The 22,120-nt window shown below is 33.8% G+C and overlaps 5 protein-coding genes across 8 annotated transcripts; 1 reads left to right on the top strand and 4 right to left on the bottom strand.

Moving 5' to 3' along the window:
* Nucleotides 1-169: 169 nt before the first annotated feature.
* On the top strand, nt 170-2,079 carry LOC148227926 (deubiquitinase OTUD6B). The gene has a single exon (XM_088200833.1). The coding sequence runs from the start codon at nt 259-261 to the stop codon at nt 1,144-1,146; it is 888 nt and encodes a 295-aa protein (XP_088056959.1). The 5' UTR covers nt 170-258; the 3' UTR covers nt 1,147-2,079.
* On the bottom strand, nt 2,039-7,107 carry LysRS (Lysyl-tRNA synthetase). The gene is made up of 7 exons (XM_088200831.1): nt 6,995-7,107; nt 5,903-6,281; nt 5,190-5,834; nt 4,941-5,123; nt 4,722-4,882; nt 2,247-2,487; nt 2,039-2,183 (listed from the first exon to the last, which is right to left on the bottom strand). The coding sequence occupies exons 1-7, from the start codon at nt 7,099-7,101 to the stop codon at nt 2,079-2,081; spliced, it is 1,821 nt and encodes a 606-aa protein (XP_088056957.1). The 5' UTR covers nt 7,102-7,107; the 3' UTR covers nt 2,039-2,078.
* A 1,853-nt stretch (nt 7,108-8,960) lies between these two features.
* Nucleotides 8,961-10,632, bottom strand: LOC148227924 (uncharacterized). 2 transcript variants are annotated; one of them, XM_088200102.1, is made up of 4 exons: nt 10,532-10,632; nt 10,407-10,462; nt 10,257-10,338; nt 8,961-10,191 (listed from the first exon to the last, which is right to left on the bottom strand). In XM_088200102.1, coding segments are annotated over exons 1-4 (168 nt in total). In that variant the 5' UTR covers nt 10,560-10,632; the 3' UTR covers nt 8,961-10,189. The 2 variants fall into 2 exon arrangements, with proteins under 2 accessions (XP_088056228.1, XP_088056227.1); XM_088200101.1 differs by having other exon boundaries at nt 10,263-10,338.
* A 2,184-nt stretch (nt 10,633-12,816) lies between these two features.
* LOC148227923 (uncharacterized) lies at nt 12,817-14,672 on the bottom strand. The gene is made up of 4 exons (XM_088200832.1): nt 14,560-14,672; nt 14,158-14,213; nt 14,027-14,093; nt 12,817-13,960 (listed from the first exon to the last, which is right to left on the bottom strand). The coding sequence occupies exons 1-4, from the start codon at nt 14,585-14,587 to the stop codon at nt 12,930-12,932; spliced, it is 1,182 nt and encodes a 393-aa protein (XP_088056958.1). The 5' UTR covers nt 14,588-14,672; the 3' UTR covers nt 12,817-12,929.
* Nucleotides 14,673-17,863: 3,191 nt separating this feature from the next.
* Nucleotides 17,864-21,085, bottom strand: Paf-AHalpha (Platelet-activating factor acetylhydrolase alpha). Of its 3 annotated transcripts, XR_015811652.1 has the most exons (5): nt 20,978-21,085; nt 20,702-20,908; nt 20,485-20,642; nt 19,953-20,355; nt 17,864-19,751 (listed from the first exon to the last, which is right to left on the bottom strand). XR_015811652.1 is itself a non-coding variant. In XM_088199969.1 (4 exons), exons 1-4 carry the CDS (start codon nt 21,041-21,043, stop codon nt 19,377-19,379), a joined length of 678 nt encoding a protein of 225 aa, XP_088056095.1. In that variant the 5' UTR covers nt 21,044-21,085; the 3' UTR covers nt 17,864-19,376. The 3 variants fall into 3 exon arrangements, 1 of the variants encoding a protein (XP_088056095.1); XR_015811651.1 differs by having other exon boundaries at nt 19,953-20,642; XM_088199969.1 differs by lacking the exon at nt 19,953-20,355 and having other exon boundaries at nt 17,864-19,658; nt 20,520-20,642.
* Nucleotides 21,086-22,120: the final 1,035 nt, after the last annotated feature.

Below are 22,120 nucleotides of genomic sequence, written 5' to 3'. Positions count from 1 at the left end.
ATTAAAAATTGTAAATTTCAACGCAATATTTAAATAAGTCATACTTTTGGATTCATTCAGAAAAATGATTTAAATTTTTATAACCACAGTGTGAAACAGACAAAAGTCTTGCTCAATGACAACGAAAAACCTGTGACATTTTTTATGGAAGCCGCCTATTCGTTATATAAGTTTTTTTGAGAGAGACAAACGTCAAATTTATTTTATACTTGCAGCACCGAGCTAGTGTCAAATTTGTTCCCTCCAGCCGTACGCACAATGTTAGAATTGGAGCCGGAAATCGAACAAGAAGACATTGCTCAGCGTCACAGACGCGAAAAAAGACTGCTACAAAATCGTATACAGAGCTTAAAAAAATCTTCAAGCAAATCGGACAAGAAGAAAAAGCGAGAAATAGACGAACTAATTTCGAGGTTAGAGTCCGACTTGGAACAGACACACATAAAGGAATTGCACTTTTCGCGCCCGCACACTAACGGCGAACAACCCAAAGATGTTCAACAAGAGAATCAGACTTCAAACGACCCGCAGCAACGCGTGTCTAAAGCGCAGCGGAGGAGAGATAAGAAAGCGGCCGAAGAATCGGCGAGAGATAAACTCATAGCGGAACAAGAAAAGGCCAACAGGAACGGACCTAGGATTGTGGAGATGAACAAAATTAAAGAGACTTTGAAGAGTAAGGATCTAACGGTTTATATGATACCTTCTAACGGAGACTGCTTGTATAGTGCTGTATCGCATCAATTAACCGCGACGCTCAGACCCAAGATGACCGTCAACGAGCTGAGAAAAGTCACCGCAGATCAAATTCGAAACAATAAAGATGATTTCGCACCGTTTTTGTGCAATCTGGACAGTTGTGATATGTTGAGCGAAGAGCAGTTTCAAAAGTATTGCGACGACGTTATGAACACCAACGCTTGGGGCGGACACGTCGAGTTGAAAGCTCTGTCTACCGTTCTCGAGTGTTCTATACATATCGTACAATCTACTCTTCCTTCGGTGATCGTGCAAGGCGAAGAGTTCGCTTCTAAAGAACCGTTGATATTGACGTATCATAGGCACATGTTCGGTTTGGGGGAACACTACAATTCGACGCAAAAGACAATCAGTAACGGCGAAGAGTCCGATGAAAATTCTTTATAAGTAATACAAAAATTTTCTAACTAAGTAAAATTCGTTAACGGTCGTCCAGGGGTACAGCATAGATTCTGGTTACACTGCCGCCCAAAAGCTTAAGACCTTATTTGTCTACCATGCGATCTGGACTTTTACCACTAAACGTAAAAACAAAATACAATAAAATACAATGATTTCGAATTAATTACTATTTTAATAAATAATAAAAAATAGTGTCTTGGTCTTAATCTTTTGAGTGATAGTTACGAACTTTTTGTGACTTTTAATAAAAATAGAGTGCAAAGGTTCAAATGTACTGCTCGTTGAATACCTCTTTTACAAAGTCCAATTGTGACATTTTGTCAATTTTACATTGTAATTGGTTGTGTATCAAGTCATCATTTTTTTTATTGCTCTACTAATTGTTTCAACCTTTAAATTATGGTGTTGAATGTCCAGAAAACACTCTTGAATGCGATGACTTTATTACTCAACCCAATGTGTACATGTTTTTATAAATGGATATTCAAATGACTTATATAAAAATAGTGTTACTGCCTGAGAGCCTTCAGTGTATTTTTCTTAGAATATATACATGCTATTTCATTTATTTAAGGCAGTCGGAGCAAAAGATTCGCAATTTTGCATACAACGATTTATAGTACCAAGTTAGTAATCTTATAATATTATATTCTTTGACCAGAATTACCAATCACTACAATGTACTTTTACATAAGAAGCAATTTATAAGTTCAGAATGTAATACAAAGAGTGTAAATTTATTGTGATGTAACTGAACTTTGTTTTTAACATGGCCTTAGTTATGCCACTTTTGCTCCGACAATATCAATTTTTGTATGTATATAATATGTGAGACACTGCCATTGAATTGATATAAAATATGTATTTAAAAAACATGTTCAAACTTCGACAAGTTTATTAAAATATATCATAAATTATTACAATTCATTTTTATTGTCCACAACTCCGTGTTCCGGTGTAGTAGCTTCAGCGTTGTTTTTATTAGGATCGTCTGGCTTCATAGCCGGGAATAAGAGTACTTCCTAAAATCGCAAAACAGATATTAGTCATATAAAGTCAATCGGAAAATAAAATGATTCAATTACTTTTATATTGTTATTATCGGTAAGGAACATTGTCAGACGATCGATGCCCATTCCCCATCCTCCCGTCGGCGGTAAGCCGTATTCCAAAGCAGTGCAGAAGTTTTCGTCGACTCCTTGAGCTTCATCGTCACCGGCCGCTTTGTCGCAAGCTTGCTGTTCGAATCTTTCTCTCTGAACGGCCGGATCGTTTAATTCGGTGTAGGCGTTGCAGATTTCCTTCTTCATCACAAACAGTTCGAACCTATATTGAAGCACACCGTCAGTGATATATTATATAGGCCCGTATTTTTCGTGTCAATTTATATTAACCCTTCACACTCGAACTTGTTTTAGTACTAGATAGATCGACTACTCGAGAAAAATTGAAAACGAGTAATTCTTATAAAAAATTTAAATCATTTGTTTTTAATAAAATTATTAATAAATATAGCTCAAAAATGAAAATTCAATAATATTATATTTTTTTTAACTTCTCTCGAGTACCGCTGGTTAACAATAAATGATAGTACACTAATATATAGTATGGTAACCATTTCTTAAAAAAATATTTACGGACTCTGAATTTCACATATGCATAAAAATATTTATGATTAAGTTAAATAGGCAGTAGTAAATTATCAATTTATGACAATAAATTTGTAAAATATATGAAATTAATTGTTCGAAAATGCATTTCAGCAAGTTATTTATGCTACCCTATTATGTTAAACTGTACCGAATAATTGATCAAATATTCGTTTATACTATCTCAAAAGAAATTTGAATTTTTTTTAAAAATGAAACAATACACCTGAGTGACTAATGCCACTCTAAAATCTATGATCCTTTATGCGCCTTTATTTTGTTTCGAAATGCGTAACAATAAGAAGCTAATTGTCACGCATTTCAAACCAAAAAAATGCTTTCGAAAAAATTTGGGATTTTAATGTTTATAGCGGTGTTTACTATGACCGAATTCGCAGAATTCGTTCGTTAAAAAACCGTTGAAAAGGTCCACTCTTTATTATCGTTTAACACTTATCTTAAAAATATTTTAAACGCAAAGATTTTATTTCAATCAGTTCAATAATTCAATCCAGTTGATTTATTTCTAGTTATTTAATTTATATGCAAATCGCACAAAACAAACGCCGATACGGATCCATTCTTGATGTATATCAAATTCGTTTCAAACATTATCAGCTATTGTATGTAAAATGTTAAATCAATTTTGCTGAATTGATTCAATCGTAGCTGATCTTAATTTACATGCAATTTAACACAAAACAAACGATGAAACGACTCTGATCTATACATACATCGAATTTGTTCCAAAATTTATATACAACAGATTAGAATCGAAGACTTCATTTCAGCTTTTTCTAGGGTAGAGGCAAAGTTGGCCAGTCAGTGGTGGTTTTATTAATATTTCGATTTCATTAAGATTCATTAAATGACATGTATTTTTCTGGACAAATATCCCCACCTACTCCCCTCCAAATGACGTCCCTGGCTGACAGATGGTCAGTACATTAATACATGGTCATTATCAAGGTGTTTTAGGGACAACTTGTTTGGTTCGGCGCGCAACATAGTCAGATGTCAACACAACGGCCAAGCGTGCTATCGCTCAGAATAAGTTCACGCCCTACATAAAATTAAATAAATTCGTTGAGGGTTATTCAGGGGGTGTTCAATTTTCTGACCCAACGTTCGCTCGCTCCTAACTTGTCCAAAGTTCAGGTGCGAGTGAGATATTTTATGTTTCTAAAATAAATAATTTATTAATTAGTTTATATTTATAAATGTTATATTTTTTCACAATTCGCAAGGTCGTCTAATATTTTTATTCTGACCATATGCTATTTTTATTCTAACCATTTGATATATATTCTGACCTTGAATAAAATAACTATGACCATTCATTTTTTCAATTCTGATGGTCCTATATTTTTATTTTGACCATATGCTGTTTTTATTCTAACCACTTGATATTCATTTTGATCCTGAATAATATAATTATGGTCAGGCTGAAATTTATTTTTATTCTGACCCAAAGTTGATTCAAATTCTTTGTCATTTTTTTATGTGGAAAAATTTTACATCGCTCCAGTTTTTCATTCACAACCTTTTATTAAAACAAGTTAACCCTTTAAGTACTGAATTAATTTTCATTAAGTCTATTATAGTGTAAAAAATAAATTTAAAGATTTAATTACGATTTTTTTATATGTTTATATTCATAAATATTAAATAAAATTTATTACATTAAATCTTTAATTTTATTTTTTACTGTATAATTGACTAATTACGTGACTTTTTATGAAAATTAATTCAACACTTACAAAGACTATTATTTTTTCATTGAGCATGGGTTAAATCCGAATTTCGCATTTTATCCGCAGATGGCACATAAAGGGTTAAGAACCCAAAGTTGATTTAATTTCTGACTTATAGATATTGATTAAAGTAAATAATATAACAATCATAGCGAACCTTTCAGTGAGACCTGCGTCGTCCCTATGATATTTAGCAAGAGGACTCATAATTTGTGGATGATCGCAAATAAACGTTGGATTAATACAAGTCTCTTCGATAAAATGTCCTACTAATTTATCGAGCAATCTAGAGCTAGTTCTCGGCGAAGGACATTCCACCTATAGAACACAAAGGTATCAATATTCAGTCTATATAACAAATTTTAATCGAACATACCTGATTCTTCTTACAAATGTCGTCGAGGAATTTATTGGTTTCGGGAGAACTCAATGTTTCGGGCTTGGGAAACTTGACTTTCAACATCTCTTCTAAAGTGGCTATCATAGGTACCCTTTTAAACGGTGGCGTAAAATCGATTTCGACTTCTTCACCGTCGAGTCCATCGGGATGATATTTAATCTGTCGATCGGTCACATATTCGTATATATGTATATATAAATATTTTCAGTATTTTTGTGCAATTACCTTATAGCTTCCGTGAATGGATTTAACCATTCCAGATACCATCGATTCAGTTATTGCGATCAAATCGTGATAATCTGCATAAGCCATGTAAAACTCGCAAGTTGTAAATTCAGGATTGTGGGTAAGATCGATACCTTCGTTTCGGAACTGACGTCCGATTTCGTAAACTCTATCTATTCCGCCGACGACGACGATCTTATGATATAACTCGGGCGCTATCCTCATGAATAAGTTCATATTTAAATCGTTGTGGTGAGTTATGAAAGGTTTGGCCGTAGCGCCGCCGGCGATCATGTTCATCATCGGAGTCTCGATCTCCAAAAAACCGAGGTCGTCCAAGAAGCGTCGCACGTAAGAAATAATACTGGCTCTTTTGTAGAATATTTCCCGGACTCGATCGTTCATGATGAGATCCAAATACCGCTGACGGAATCTCGTCTCTTTGTCTTTTAAACCGAAGTGCATATGAGGCAACATATGCAAACATGGAGATAGTAGTTTTATTTTCTTGGGAATGATAGACAGTTCTCCTTTTTTGGTCTTTCCTGGATTACCAGTAACGCCTATGATGTCGCCTCTTTTCAGTTTATCGGTATCGTGTTCGAATTCTGATTCGGAGGCATACAATTTGGCATTTGCCATAACCTATATAATATAAAAATGTTATTTAAGTTGTACTATAATATATATAAACGGCAATGATCGATTTATACTTGGAGTTTAACACCTTCGCCGCGAAGATCGTAAAATATCAACTTGGCGCCGGATTCACGCATCGAATGTACCCTGCCAGCTAGCGATAAAGTTACGTCCTCCAATATCTGTCCGTCGCTTAGATGGGTGTATTTCTTAATGAATTGAGACAGGGCAATGTCTACGTGGAATTTGTGAGGATATGGATGTTCGTTTTTGTCGTTGGTCGCTTTGAGAGCTGAAACGGCGGCCGTTCGCAACTTGTAGAATTCATTTGGGGATATTTCATCTTCTTTGACAGCTTTGACTTTGGCTTGGGGTTTCGGAGAGGATTCTTTGGGTGCTTTTTCAGCCTTTTCTTTGGCTTTTTGTTCGGCTTTCATCCGCCGTTTAAGTTCACTGGAATATAACGAAATGGATTAAAGCGAATTTTGAAAAATGAGCTAAAATAAAATTTGAAAATCACAAAGTGGTTGACAATAAATTGCGTTTTTTCCTTATAGTTTTTCTTGCAGTATAAAAACATGTTTTTATGATGGTAAACAATATGGTGTTGATGTATTTACTTTGGCGGTACTTTCCTGTTATTGTATAAAAATAAATTTATTTATTTATTTATATATATCACTCCATGAATAACTCTGCAACGAATCTACATAATAATGTAATTAACATTTTTTTAGAATAACTTTAACAGGAAAGTACCACTCACTAAAATAGTAATATTTTTAATACACTTCACTGTACAACAAATAGAAAAATATTCTTTATACTCGAGTAAAGTATAAAATCATCAAATGGAAGATTGCTTTTTATTTTATTGGAAAAAAATGAGAATATTGCGTCATGTAAACGTATGCAAAAAAGGTATATAGAATATAAGTTCTATTATTAAGTACATACAGTCATATTTTTAGAATATATGTAGACTGCAAATATAGAACAAGCCAAGAAACAAGATGGCTTTAAAATAATTAAAATTGTGCATTACCGCCATTTTGTTTTCATGTACGTGTCATAAAAATTGCACATGCATATTTTTAAACAAAATTTTTGAATTAAAATCCTAAATTTTGAAAATAACGCGAGGTTTTGTAAAATAGGAAAATTACTTTTTAGAAAGTGTTTCAGCCGTAGAATCCGCCATTATGGAGGTTTGCCGGCCTGAATGTTTAAAGGCGCCCAGGTGCGCTGCTGACACACGTGCCAAACGGAGCATCGACTCGGTGTTGCCATATACGCTGTCGCTAAAATGAAGGCTAAATCAATGGACGATAAAGCTAGAAATAAATGCGAAAATAAACTTGAACAATCGATTTGAGATAATTATAAAAATGAGTGTTATTTATTTAATACACGTTATAATGAAATATCTAAAAAAATTCTTGATACAAATTTTAAAACTACCAACTTTGAGGTTTAGTTTGTACTTTTTTTTTACATCGATTAGCGCAATTATTACTCTTTTTTTTAATTTAAAAGTACGCGTTATAATGTAACGGTTAAGGTTCATTTATACACATCAGTGACCAATCCGTGATATCACCGGCACCGTGTAGTGGGGGTGGTGTTGTATGGGCAGAGAAAGTTACTACGTTTATCCATTGTAGAAACCACTGCCTGTTCCGGTACTAAGGGCCCTACGAGTCCAACTCAATGGGTGGCATCCAGCTTTTAAGGGCTGGATGAGCGGGAGCCACCCCCCGTAGTACTACGTTATTTGTTAGTGTTAGTAGTGTTTCTCTCGAGTGGTATTGGGAAACGCTCTCCTGACACACCTGCGTACTTTTGCTTAGCTTTTGCCTTGCAATAGCTTTGCTTGCCCCTGCTTTTCTAAGTTTCATCCTTGGAAGACACTTTCGTGCTTCCTCCGTTCCAGTTTCGACTCCCGGACCTTTACGGCCGGGCCCTTTTAGCCCACTCGTCATTGGTAGTCCAAAGGACGCTACCTCGGTTGGGTGTTCACGAGCTGACTTCCTCTCAAGGACCTGGGGTTTTTCAAGTTTTCAAGAGGTCCCTCACTCTCCCACACTGTTAACGGCGATCTCCAGCGTGTGGTCGACTGGCGCCGATATTGTATGGGCAGCGTCGGACCGACGCCGGATGGATTCGTCCGGCACGTCTGAAATGGTAGGTACTAGCCCATACAACACCATCCCCACTACAGGGCGCCGGCCCGGTGCCGGGTGAATCCATCCGGCACGTGTGAAACCGGCCCAAGTGTAGCTTCACACGTGCCGGGTGGATTCGCCCGGCGCCGTATAGTGTGGGTGGTGTTGTATGGACTAGTACTTATTTTTTAAGGCGTGTGAAGCTACACAAACGCGACAGTGCCGTGACCGATCCATGATTCCACTTCTATTCACAATGGACAGTTTTGCCAGTGCATTTGAGTGCTCAAATGGCGATGTTTTCAATGTTTGCTCTGGTTTTGAATAAAGAAGAGAAAGAGCGAGTGAAAAAACGGATGTGAGCTCATCAGGCATGGAAAACCAGAGCATCAGAAGAGGAATTTAGTGTGCTAAAGGCGTAAATGATGTCAGAAAATTCGTTCAACTTACTGTTAAGCAATTTAGTTGTTAATAAAAATTGTTAAGTAAAACTAAAATTTTTACATTTAACGGGTGGCAATTAGACACAGTATTTTTACTGTATTTATAAACGAAGTTACATGTTTGTTTACTGCGAGTAGAGTATGCCTAGCAGAGTATTCAAAGAGAAAGGAAGTGTTACTAGATACTGTTTTTTCAAATTAAAAGTGTATGAAAATAAATTCTTTCTGTAAAAATATTGTTTTTATTTTTTAATTGTATAAAAGAGTGTAGAAACTACAAAAATATGAAAAATAATGTTTGGTCCAATTATTTTGTCACACCCTTATGTGTGTATCACTAGTGTTTTATGAGTTATTACTATGATAATTAACCAGAAAGATAAAGTTTAAGTTAACAGGTTACATTTTCGAGTCTGTAATAGCTCGATAGGTAAATATTATTGTTGGTAAGTAGTATGTAACACATAATTTGTACATTAAAAAAGAATTATTTCATTAATGATTAGAGGTGCAAATAAAAAAAGTGATTTTAAATCTTTTATTATATATTGATTTATAAATACTTCACTTCTTACATTAAATCACTGTGAATTTTCATATGACATATAAAGTTGATTAATTTTGAATGCTTCATCACACGTGTCACATTATAATCGAAAAAATTATTATGTTATTCTCTGTGAGTATGCATATGTTTAAAAAGTATACCTTTGCTAGTATATTTCTTACCGCACTTGATACAATCAAAGTTACACGTATTCGTATGAATGTCCATATGCCTTATGAGATAGCGTTTGGTTTTAAAGGCTTTACTGCATATGTCACATTCAAAGTTACAAGAATCGTTATGAATAGCAGAATGAACCGATAGGTTGTGACTAGTGTTGAAAACTTTACTGCATTTATCACATTCATATTTATAAAACTCATTATGAGAATGCTTGTGTTTTATAAGAATATTTTTGGTTTTGAATTTCTTTCCACACTTATCGCATTCAAAGTCGAAGGAATCGTTATGAATGAGTATATGCTGTGAAAGGTAATGATTAGTTTTAAACGATTTACCGCATTGATTACACTCATAGTTACGAGTATCATCGTGAGTTTTTATATGTCGGGCGAGGTAGCTCTTAGCTTTGAACGCTTTATCGCATTTGTCGCATTTAAAGCCGAAAGAATCTCTGTGAAGATCAATGTGGCACATGAGATTGTGACGCGAATCAAAAAATTTATCGCATACGCTGCATAGATAACGGCAAGAGCCGTCGTTAATATTGAAATGCTGGGAGAGGAGAAATTTACTTTTGAATACTTTATTACAATTGTCACATTCGAAACCTAGGTAATCAATATGAATTTTTATATGCCACGAAAGATGACGCTTAGTTTTAAATGATTTTCCACATGTACTACACGGAAAATTCCTATAATCTAGATGGACGTTCATATGTTGCGAATGACAAGCTTTGGTTTTGAACGCTTTACCACATTTTACACATCTAAAACCATAGTTATCAACGTGCGTTTTCATATGCCGTGAAAGATTGGCTTTTTTCAACCGCTTTCCACATTTGACGCAACTTACTACAGTATCTTTCGTTATATATAAAGCCTGCGGTTCGTCTGATAAATTTATAGAAAGATTGGACTGTAGCGTAAGATGTGAACTATCTATGTATGAAACCTGGAAATCTTCTGACAAAGCCTCTATCTTGTCCGAGTTAGCGATCAGTACATCTTTAATATCATGTTCTTCTAAAATTAAACAATACCGTTAATAAGCATTCTAAACATAGATTACTTCGTCTATAAATTCTAACAATAACCTATTTCCAATTTGTGTTCCATATCTTTGATCATTTTTTCGCATTTGGTATCATTCTCTAATTTTATATTTTCATTCTAAAAATGTAAAATTTTTGTATCTTAATAATTCACATAGGTATATATGTTTCTTATCGTCTATTTACTTTAGTAAAGCACATGACAGGGTTCAAATTTTCATCATGATTTTCAACGCCTGGTTCTACAAATTGTAATAAATTTCATTTATCTATATAATTTCAAATATCCTAATTCAGTATCATCATAATACCTTGTTTAATAAAGTGAGAATATGACATTTTGCAACGTCGCTCAGAAAAACCTGTTCTGTCAAAATTTACATATCTTAAGGTTGCCACACTTTAAAATTTTATTGAAATCTCGCTTCTTTTTAATATATTAAATTAGGATCCTAGTGCAAAAAAATATTACTGAAAATAATGTAGTATTAAAATATTGCTACATGTTAATTATATCAGCGCCACGCTCAGAAACCAATATTTATGAACGTTTGTTTATTCCCTAGTATCTGCGAAAGTGGCCAACGACGTTTTGCTACATAAATACGTTTAAAAATTTAAAACTTAGTTTTGTATGGGGCCTATTTATATGTATTTATTTAGGTTTATTATGGCCTGATGTGACTTAGGCATATTTGACACCGTTATTTGGCGCCCCAGGCAAATACTAAATTTGCCCCCCCCCCCCCCTATTAATACTTTATTAACTCATTACATGAACTCAAAAATATAAATCAAGTTAAAGTAATCTAATACTCTATTTGACACAATATTCTTACATTTTTTACGACTGTGGGTATTTAAGAATTTGTAGTTTTTTTCTTCTCGATTTTTTACGCGTGAAATAATCTAAAGCAGTGCTCTTCAACCTTTTTACATCCACGGCCCGGTAAAAATAGGAAAAATCAAAACAAATCAAAACAAAAAATGGAAAATTCAACCCAAAATAAAGACCAATGTTAGATAGAATATTATTTATTTAATCTAATGCTATAAAATTACAATTTTTTGTTAGTGCGACATCGGCTGCTGCTTTTTTGCAAGCAAATTTGATATAATTTATATTTTTTAGTGGACTGGCGCTGGTCCGCAGACCACCAGGTTGAAGACCACTGATCTAAAAAGTAAACAGTAGGGTGTATAAAAAAACTAATCTTCTTGGTGAAACTCACAATGAGAAATATCAAATGCATACAAAATGATATATTTGTGAATACTCAACAGCCTACGACAGGGCGATGCTCTAGCATGAAATCTGTTTAACAATGCCATAGAAAAAGAAATCCGAGATGCCAAACTGGATATTACCAGCAGTGTGTACAAATCGATACAAATCTTCGCCTGAGCTGATGACATAGATATAATGGCGAGATCAAAACAGACACTAATAGAAACCTTTAACGCCATTGAATCATCAGTGGGTTGAATCTTCAAATGGGGTTGAAGATCAATGAAACAAAAACAAAATACATGTCGGTTATGCCTAGTTTGAGGAGCCAGTATTCTGAAAATCTCGAAATGATCGAGTACATTTTTGAGTGTGTCAATGACTTCATATACCTCGGAACCCTGTTAACAGCTACAAATGATGTCAGCGTAGAGATTAAGAGACGAGTAGTGTTAGCAAATACATACATGCTATTTCAGCCTAATAAAACAAATCAATCCTCGTCGTACAAAAACATTATAGTTCTGACATACGGTTCAGAGAGCTGGACACTTACCAGGGCTGACGAAAGGCTGCTTGACACATTCGAGAGGAAAGTGCTGTATATGAAAGCAACGAATGGCATATACGAAACAATCAGGAGCTTTACAACCTCTTCCAAGAAGAAAATGTGTCCACCTTCATCATAGTTGGAAGACTCCAGGAAGGAAGTTGGAAGAAAAATATAATTGTAACCGGTGAATGTTCGGTTTATATGAAGTTATATGTTATATGGGATAGCGAATCTAACCTAACCGACGAACGATTGATGATGCTCGATTTATATAAAGTTAAAAAATATGGAACAGTGTACCTAGCCAATCAATGACCGGTATATATGAAGTTTAGTCGTTTAATAGCGAACTTAATCTATGTAGGATCACCGTCGATGTTTTCCTCTCCATACTGTTAATCTTTCAACAACCCGACTTCGCGGCTTTCACTCTCGCGAATTCGCATCAAATGAAAATAATATATACGTGTTTTTATTATGTTGGACTATTAAATATATGCGAATGAACAGTGGACAAGGCAACACCGGCCGTTGTCTTTCCGTCGAGATCCACCGAAATATTGTGTTGCCCTCCGCCGCCTTCTCGTCAGTGTTACCAGAGTACCGCCAAGTTTTGGCTATAAAGAACGGATAAATATGCCTCAACAACATTAATAAAATGAATGTTGCTGGAGCTAAAAAAATGTCACCTCGGACATTTTTGTTCAACGAGGACAAAAGAAGGATGTCACCTTATGTTAACTATAAATGTAAAGAAGCATGGAGTTATTTAATCTTTAAATAACTATACAAACAATAGGAAAATTAAACAATTGTTCTCGAAATAGATTTTTATTAAGGTTATAAATTAAAATATAAATTATAGAGATAGGCTAGACAAATAAGGAACGCGTGCTATACTTAAATATTAAAATAAGGTAAATACATTTTATGAATTGGGCTGAGTCAATATACAATGCTTTTTGAAATGTCGTAAATACCTTGAATTAGTTTGGAAAGCTTTATTGCACCTGTTACATTTAAAATCATAGGAATCACCATGAACATACATATGTCGTGTAAGATTACGTTTTGCTTTGAAAGATCTAATACATTTGATACATCTAAATTTACCATCATGAATTTGCATATGATTTAAAAGCATATATTTCGCTTCAAACTTCAAATTACACTTGCAACAAGCAAAATTTGTATGAGTTTGTAAATGATTCGAGAGATGGTGCTTAGTCTTGAATCCTCGACCGCATCTGTCGCATTCAAAGTTGCAAAATTGTTTATGAACATAAGCGTGATGTGCGAGTTTGCGAACAGTGTTGAAAACTTTACCACATTTATCACATTTAAAATTATAATTCTCACTGTGAATCATTATGTGTCTTGAAAGAACAGTTTTAGTTTTAAATTTTTTTCCGCATTTATCGCATTCATAAATATAAATATCGTTATGAGTACGTAAGTGAGTTAAAAGAAAACGATCAGTTTTAAAAGCCTTTCCACACTTCTCACATTCAAAAGCATAAGAATCGTTATGAATAAGCATAATATGTTGTGTGAGGCCTCGATTAGTATCGAATGATTCTACACATTGGCGGCATGCAAAGTTACGGTAATGAGTTTTCATATGTTGTGCAAGGTGACATTTAGCTTTGAACAATTTATTACATTTGTCACATTCAAAATTGAAAGAATTTTGGTGAGTGTACATATGACGAGCGAGGCATGAATATCTATTAAAAATTTTACTACACTTGCAACATTCAAAATCAGAAGAACCAATATAGTTAGGTTTTTTCATTCTTATTTTACGTTTATTACAATTCAATGTTGCATATGTTATCGTTTGATTAAAAACTTGAGGTTTAATTTTATTGTCAGATAAATCTATAGATTGCTGGAGTGGTGGTCTAATAATCTTGTCCGATTGAGAAATATGTATATTATATTTAACATCGTGCTCTTCTGAAATTGTTCGTCGATTATTGATTAATATCGTAAGGTTAAATTCAAAGATAATACTGTTCTCACCTATTTCCAATCTGTCGTCCACTTCATCTATATTACTTTCCTCATTTCTGTAATATTCCTGTTCAAACTAGAAATGTACAATTATTGTAACAAATAATATAAATAATATGCATATAAGAAATTTTGCTTACCTTAACAATGCATTCAACGTTATTTAAAGTTTCATCTTGTTCTTCAACGCCTGGTTCTACGAATTACAATAAATGTGATATGGAATGCATTCATACATACTATATATTATATTTATTAACTATTAGCTAATTGCATTATATAAAAAAATACCAATATTGTTAATTTAACTTATTTTATTTCTAGTTTTTATGTTCATCTGAATAACTCTTATGTGTATATCAAATGAATCATGGGAGATAAATTTGGGATACTACAAAGTAAAAGTACGAAAGATATGTATCAATTCACTTTAAGTATATTTTTAAGAATTTAATTTTGTTTTTATGTACTCGTACGTTTTATGTAAATAATTTGAATCTATGCCAATTGTTACATAATTTAATCGATCGTCAGCATTTTACCTTGTTTTATACGCAATGAAAAGGACATTGTTGCAACATAGGGCGTTTGCTTAATCAACTCGAGCTCTCAACCAGTGTCAAAACAAATTGGAGTTGCCACACTTGAAAATTAAATGTCAGACGTATGCATTCAATATATATTTTTTAATTAATTTTGGTCATTAATTTCATAATGAGCATGTTTAAACTGTTACGATTTATTTTAACTCAGTTTTAATAGTTAGTAAAATAAAATAATAGTACAATTTTAAATGGTCAGAATTTAAATCAAATTTTGGTCAAAATAAAAATCATTTTCGGTCAGAATTTTATTAGCAAAATGGTCAGAATAGATATTAAATGGCCAGAATAAACATAATAAACGGTCAGAATAAAAATAGTATACAGTCAGAATTAAAATAACACATGGTCATAATAAAGTAACTTGCTGCCATAGTCACATATTTTACGCAGGAAACTTGAAGTTAACCTATTTTATTATCTAATTCCAATTGTGGTATTCACATATGCGTCTTCGCTTTTTGAACACTTAATCATCAGGGCTGTGGAGTCGTTAAAAAAAAACACGACTCCGACTCCGACTCCGACTCCGATTCCGATATTTACCAACAACACGACTCCACTCCGACTCCGACTCCGATATTTACCAACAACACGACTCCACTCCGACTCCGACTTCGACTTCGACTCCGACTCAAAAAAGTTTAATTTTATCAGGTATTATTGGTGTTTTTATACACGTTTAATATTCATACGATATACACATTCATTATTAAGCAATTAAAAATTCATAAATTTCATAATTTAAAAAAAATGGTTGGAGTCGCTCATTTTTCACGACTCCGACTCCGACTCCAACTCCGGCCAAAACACCACGACTCCACGACTCCAACTCCGACTCCGACTCCGACTCCACAGCCCTGTTAATCATAGATTGGATGACGATGGACAATGTCCAAGATATACCGAAATGACAACAAATCAATACAATATCATTAAAAAAAAGGTTAGGTTGTTTGGTTCTATAGTGAAAGTCGGCGCGAGCGGTAGCGAGACGCCTCCCTTTTCCTATATAAATTTGTAATTATTAATAAATAAAAACCATTTTTACACTTTGATTATCATTCACCGTAGTGGTGGTCGTAGCGAAGGTCTAATAGTTGGTGTTGACAAGAGCTGTTGATTCAGCGTTGGCGCGTCAGAACTGTCAAGTTGTAAACGACAGACGCTGTCGAACAGTTATACCAATCTTAAACGATAACACTATTGCCAACTGAAAAATTGAATCTGACTATGTGTCAACATAAATCTTACCATTTAATATTAATTCTGACCGATCCGATTTCAATTCTGACCAATTAAAATAAAATATAATTATTAATATCTATAAATTATGACAATCTAATATTTATTCTGATCATTTAATATTTATTCTGACCGATGTATTCAGACCATTTAATATAAATTCTGACCTATGCAATATAAATTCTGACCAAAACCATGTTAAAATTCTGACCCGAAAAATACGAGCCATATATTATTACGTATGGAACGTAGGGGAGATCGGGGCATGATGGGACGTGAGCTTGTATTCATGATACGTACGACTGAGTCGGCGGCAGCGTCATTTGTGCAAACTTGTCACCTCACATAAATCTGCGCGGTACGAGCATGTCGCTACCTAGTTTAGATTCCTTGCAAGAAAAAAATATTTTGCTTGGATTTTTATGAGATTTTTGTATTCAATATTGATGTGCACAAAGTTTAGATTTTTATCATAAGCTTGTTGTAGTAGTGATATCTAATTCGATTTTTTGCACTTCAATATTTTAGATTAGAACTGTTAGGTTCCCATTCGAAAATATGTCAGTCGGGGGAAAATGACCGGGGCATAATGAAATAGTATCCTGTTTTGCCCATGCCTTACGTTATCCGTCAACATTTTTCTGTATATTTATAATTTGTTTGTTTTTTTGGTTTTCAGTTAAATGGTTCGCAATTATAAGCGGACAACAGATCGCAGAAAATGGGAAGAATATGACATGAGAAGAGTAGTAAGCGCTGTTCTTTCTTAAAGGATGGGATTGCTTAAAGCTTCTGCTACATACAATGTGCCAAAGTCGACGTGTATACGGAATGAATACGGAAAAAAATATTAGGACGATACAAAACCGTTTTCACTAAAGAGCAGGAGGATGAGTTATTGGAATATGTGAATCAATGGAAGCACGTCTTGTTGGATACTCAGACCTTATATACGGACGCCCAGAGCCGATTTTTGCAGCAAGGGCAATGGTTTTCAATAAAGTGGCAATTAATGAATTTTTTGCATTATTGGATAGTGTTGTTGAGAAAAATGGACTTACAATATACAGAACATACAATGTCAATGAGATGGGAGTCAGAACTGTGCCAAAGTCGATCAAAAATATTATCACTTAAAGTCCAAAAGCAAGTCTGCTGCCTGTTACCAGCAAAAAGAGAGCAATTAGCTACAGCCGAAATCTATTTAGCGCCGCATGAACTTGTGTTCCGCCGATCTGCATCCTTCATTAAAGAAAAAACTCCCGAAAAACAAATTCTGAAAGCAAAAACTTCGTTTTTGGTAAGTCCAGAAAATATCATGGCGATACCCAAGGAAGTAAGAACCCAGGAGAGAAAAACTGCATTACTTATAGAATTTCCATATAAATACGAGCTCATTAAAGATATATAATACATATAAAAGAAAGTAAAAATAAGATAAACAAGACTGATGAGCAAGAGACTGAAAAATAGAAACCTAATAAGAACAACATTGAAAAGAAGAATCAAATTAAGAGGCATACATTCTTGATCGCTGCCTGCCCGACTAAAATGTCTACTCTTTTTGCCCAGTAGCATTTCCCATTTTGCCCCGACCATGGGGCAAAACGGGAAATTTGACATGTTAACTTTAGTTTCTATTTGACAAAAAAAATATGTGGTTTAGCTTTTAACAAGATTTAATTATAAAATATTAATCTATAAGTGCTATTATCTATGCAAAAGATTTTCTATAAATGACGAATTTTATTTTAAGTATTACATCTTGCCCCGGTCTCCTCTACCTTTTAAATAAATTATATTTTCACTGGTAAAAATATATATCTACCATTTAGTTAGCAGTCGAGGGTGGGTTCTTGGATGTCCCTCGGTAACATTCCTAGCAGTTGATGTAGACCAAGAGAATTGAAGTTCTGAAAGTAGTGACCTAATGGGTACAGGCGAAGCTATTCCACAATGTTCCACGTCATTTAATACACATCAAAAATAACAACACAAATTCCATAAAAATCATTTTATTAAATCTTTAACATAAGCTACAATACCATATTTTATATTAACATATCAAAACGAAAAAAATAAAACAGCACATTTTAAAAATAGTCGAATAGGTAACAGGTAACCAAAAAAATATAAATAACATTACCAACGGCTAAATATATCAATTATAATAAACAATTTCTCAAAATTGTTCAATTGACCAATGCATATAATCAAATCATAGTGAAATAGATATAATAAGAAAAAGTACATAATTTCACAGCAATACCTTATCGGATAGTCTTAGGTAGTACATATTATCATTTACTTTCATGATAATATTTATCAAGTAATTTCATACGTATTGTTATATAAATATCATTAAGCACTGTATAAAATTATTAAAACTGTAACACAAAAATTATATTACGCATTGTATTTTATATATAAACTTGCACACGACTATGTAAATAAATTAAGGCTACCGTCGTAAAAAACGTATGCAATTCCGGCGCGCTTCACTACTATAACAATCATGCAATATTAAATCGAATCACTGACCAATCACTAAGTCGTAAGTAAGCGACGGAGCTTTCGCTCGCTTTAATATTTTAGAATGTGAAATACTAACACTACTACTAAGCGAATTATTAAACGCACTGCTATATATATTTGTAATGTCACAAAAATAATAAATAACACTACGTAACAAAATATTGCAACTCTTTTGTGGTGAAAAAGTATCGTTTTATAGTTTCTCACGTGCTTATTATTCCACAAAAAGTGCAGTAAGCGCTCAGTGTTCAAACAAGTTGTTTCAAGAATTCAAGCTTTATAAAAAGTAGGGTAGCAATCGTTCATTTGAAAAAGTAATTTGCAATTGAAGCAAAAATCTGCATCGGGTAAAAAACAGCAATCAATAAACAAAATTTGTTACGTAATGTAATGCGTGATCAGACATTATTTCTCAGTTCTCGTTTGGAATGGTTTATCTTATGGAATGCATTATAATTATTCATAGATTTAAAAGTATATATGGTTATTTACAATCACAACTGTAATACATATTATAGATTACGCCGTACAACAATTTTGCGCTCTATTTAAAATAACTCAATTTATATATTAGAAATTTTCAACATATAGTCAGACAAAATATTCATAGATTGCCGAATTTTTTTTGAAAAAGAAACTAATGGAATTTTATGTATAAATCTAGTTATTTTATATTTATGGCAAAAATCTTGTTGTACAGCGTTATTATTTAAGGAAAAAAAACCTTAATAATTATGCAAGGTGGGTTATATCAAAACTTTCACGTTATTCTCTCTTGATGATTCGCTCAATACATACATGTAAAAAAATATTATTTTTCTTATTGTATTACAGAAAAATTCATACGTACAATTTTGATACCACATACCTCACATTATAAAAAAAAGATCGAATATCACATTACAGGTTAATGCATAAATAAAAATCGTAAGACATTTTTCAACACAGCGCGGCGCCAATTAAGCATTATCGGAGATTCATTCCGAAGGCGTTAAGTCCTTCTCCACCTCGCCCTCGGAGAGTATTTGAACGAGGAGCTCGTAGAGAGGCTCGAAGGCTTTCCGACAACCCGCATTCGTCAGTGTCAGATAATCGTGCATGTCGTGATGGCTCACGGTTCCGTCGGGCTGCACGAATCCTTTATCGATGGACACTTGCTCCACTTTACTCATGTGAGACACTTTTTCTTTAACGAGTTCATTTACGTTCTTATTTTTATCTCTAAGTCTATTCGGATGTTGTCCTCTAGGTAGTAAACTCTACAGAAAATAAAGCGATAAAAAATAATTAATCGTTAATTATCTACGCTAACGATACATAAATTAAGAGGTATAGTAAGAAAAACATTGTGACTGAAGAATTAATTGTCGGTTAAAACAAGATAAGAAACTTTCTTAGAAATGAAACAACAATTATATCATGAATAATATAACATGGTTAATATTAATTATAAAGCAATATTAAACAGAATGTTTTAACTATGGCCGATTTTACCTTACTCGTTTTTTACCCCTCAATTAATCTAATAATTATAACTGAATAGTGTAAGGCGCGAACATACTAACTGACATTTTTGCTGAAAGTAAGTTATAATATTCCTCTAAGATTAGATTTTGTGTACAATTTAAATTAACACAATGATCAAACACTGCAAAATATATAAATTTGCAAGTTAATGTCAAACAAACAAAAAGTAATGTGCTGTGTGCTGTTTTTGGTATGGTAAATGAGTCATTTCGCATTAAGGTACGATTTTTAGGTTCTTTAAATGTTTTTTGCATTTATCAAGTAGCATTTAAACAAAAAAGTTTGAGATTCTTCGAGTATTTCATACTGAGTTTTGGTCTCAATTCCCAATGGAAATTTTTAATTGTTTTAAATGTTTTTTTTTATTAATTATAAAGTTAAATTTTGTAATTTTGCACCAGCTAGTTGGATTTATCAAACCAACCAAATCTGCGATAATCGATCGGAATTAAAGAAGTAAATATGTATATAACAAAGTTTCAAGTAAATGTGATATACAGAGCTAAAAATGAATATGTTTATGTCAGTTAGCATGTTCTCGTCTCGGACTAACTCTACGGCTAAACAGGCTACGATTTATTCGCAATACTTACAGGTATAACGATGTAAGCGTCGGGATGCTTATCTCTTATAATATTAACAATTTCCATAATACCGTCGGCGATCTGTAGCGGCGAATCGTCGACGTTATTGGTTCCCACGTGAAGGACAATAGCCTGAAAAGTGTCGATCGTTATTGGCGGAATCGCAGCAGGATGCGAGATACCTTACAAACCTTCGGATGGACGTGGTCTAGCTCGCCGTTGACCACCCGCCAAAGTACGTTTTGCGTTCGGTCCCTGTGAATGCTGAAGTTGATCGAGTGCAGCGGCGCGAACCACTGGTTCCACACCTCGGTGTGCCCCAGCGCCTGCAGGATCGAGTCGCCGATGAATATCACCTCGGGATCCTTGTCTCGAGCGTCGCACAGGAACCTATTGTGCTGCGCGAGAAAGCGGAGATTAGAGCCAACTTTTTTAGGTTAAGGGCGTTCGGAAAAGCGTCGGCTTACGATGCTGCTCCATCTGCCGTCTCCGTCGGGATCGTCGGCTGCCGCCGGCTCGGCGCAAGGATTCATGGTGCCGGCAGCTACTGTCAGCGGCGCTCGACTTGATATTTCAGCCTCAACGCGAACGATTGTGCCCATTACCAGTCATAATCAAATTTAACCTAATAAACATTTAGTCAAATTTAATTGTTTTTTGCTGTTTTTTATAATTTATTTTAAATGTATTTTTTACTACGTCCATAAATAATACATTTTAACTATACACCTTATATTTGTAGTTTGTCGGAAAAGCGATTATCGTGATTAAGTTAAAAAGAAAAAATAAAAAGCAAAAGATTTAGCACAACCCAGGGATTTGCCTATTACTGAACAAGATTGTTTAACAAAAAAATATGGCTTAATGTAAGTGATGTAAAAATCTTTGTTCCGTTTTAATTGTCTTATTTAGTGGCGAGAGCTTATGAACTTTCAGTGGCTGAATGCTAATCCAATCACGAAATGGAGTACACAATCTAATGAAATATGTTCACTCTTATGAATATCAGCTAAATTTGATTTTACAGAAAATTGTTCACCAAATAAGCATATAAGAATATTTTTCCACATAAGTGGATTTGGCGTGTTCTTCATATCCTCTCTAAAATGAACATTTTCTTAGAGATCACATAAAAATATTAAAAGAAATTATCTAATGCTAAATGAAGACAAGTTAATATCCGAATTAAATATTTATCCCGATTTATAGAAGACAATAAATTGGTTGATACCTTTTCCAAGTGGCAAAATTAATTAATTGAAATTATTTTTGTGACACCTGTATGCCGTACGTTGTAGCACTCTAAAACGTATTTAAACAAGTCGATTCAACATTTGTTTATATGAAACAAAGAAGAAGAGAATCTATACTATAAAACAAAAATCTATGTGCCTGTCATCTGTGTGATATTTGTACATGTCATTTTAAATTAAAAGTTAAACTTCACAGTGACGTGCTGATGACATATTACATGCTACTGCAATAGGTGAATACAAGAGACTAAAATTTTTGTATACATATAGTTAAGTAATGAAATAGCTTCGTAATAACAAGATTAATAAAATGAATTATAATGAATAAATAATAAGTTCGAATCCATTCCTAGCAAT

The sequence above is a fragment of the Plectrocnemia conspersa genome, unplaced genomic scaffold (assembly GCF_051122295.1).
Source record: "Plectrocnemia conspersa isolate PC_06_02 unplaced genomic scaffold, ASM5112229v1 ptg000012l, whole genome shotgun sequence".
Taxonomy (NCBI): Eukaryota; Metazoa; Arthropoda; class Insecta; order Trichoptera; family Polycentropodidae; genus Plectrocnemia; species Plectrocnemia conspersa.
The sequence above is the reverse complement of the archived record's forward strand: the minus strand, read 5'-3'. Positions and strand labels throughout refer to the sequence as shown.

Bases quoted from the DNA above. Each gene is read 5' to 3' on its own strand.
- LysRS (XM_088200831.1), bottom strand. From the start codon at position 7,101: ATGCTCCGTTTGGCACGTGTGTCAGCAGCGCACCTGGGCGCCTTTAAA. The intron at 5,835-5,902 runs GTATAAATCGAT...TATATTATATAG, and splicing joins GCGAAGGTGTTAAACTCCAA to GTTATGGCAAATGCCAAATT. The intron at 5,124-5,189 runs GTAATTGCACAA...ACCGATCGACAG, and splicing joins CCATTCACGGAAGCTATAAG to ATTAAATATCATCCCGATGG.
- LOC148227923 (XM_088200832.1), bottom strand. From the start codon at position 14,587: ATGTCCTTTTCATTGCGTATAAAACAAG. The intron at 14,214-14,559 runs GTAAAATGCTGA...TGTAATTCGTAG, and splicing joins TTCATTGCGTATAAAACAAG to AACCAGGCGTTGAAGAACAA. The intron at 14,094-14,157 runs GTAAGCAAAATT...GTACATTTCTAG, and splicing joins ACGTTGAATGCATTGTTAAG to TTTGAACAGGAATATTACAG.
- LOC148227924 (XM_088200101.1), bottom strand. From the start codon at position 10,559: ATGTCATATTCTCACTTTATTAAACAAG. The intron at 10,339-10,406 runs GTAAATAGACGA...TTACATTTTTAG, and splicing joins CTGTCATGTGCTTTACTAAA to AATGAAAATATAAAATTAGA. The intron at 10,192-10,262 runs GTTATTGTTAGA...GTTTAATTTTAG, and splicing joins GGAACACAAATTGGAAATAG to AAGAACATGATATTAAAGAT.
- LOC148227926 (XM_088200833.1), top strand. From the start codon at position 259: ATGTTAGAATTGGAGCCGGAAATCGAACAAGAAGACATTGCTCAGCGT.
- Paf-AHalpha (XM_088199969.1), bottom strand. From the start codon at position 21,043: ATGAATCCTTGCGCCGAGCCGGCGGCAGCCGACGATCCCGACGGAGAC. The intron at 20,909-20,977 runs GTAAGCCGACGC...TTTCTCGCGCAG, and splicing joins ACGGCAGATGGAGCAGCATC to CACAATAGGTTCCTGTGCGA. The intron at 19,659-20,519 runs GTAAGTATTGCG...TATTTTCTGTAG, and splicing joins ACGCTTACATCGTTATACCT to AGTTTACTACCTAGAGGACA.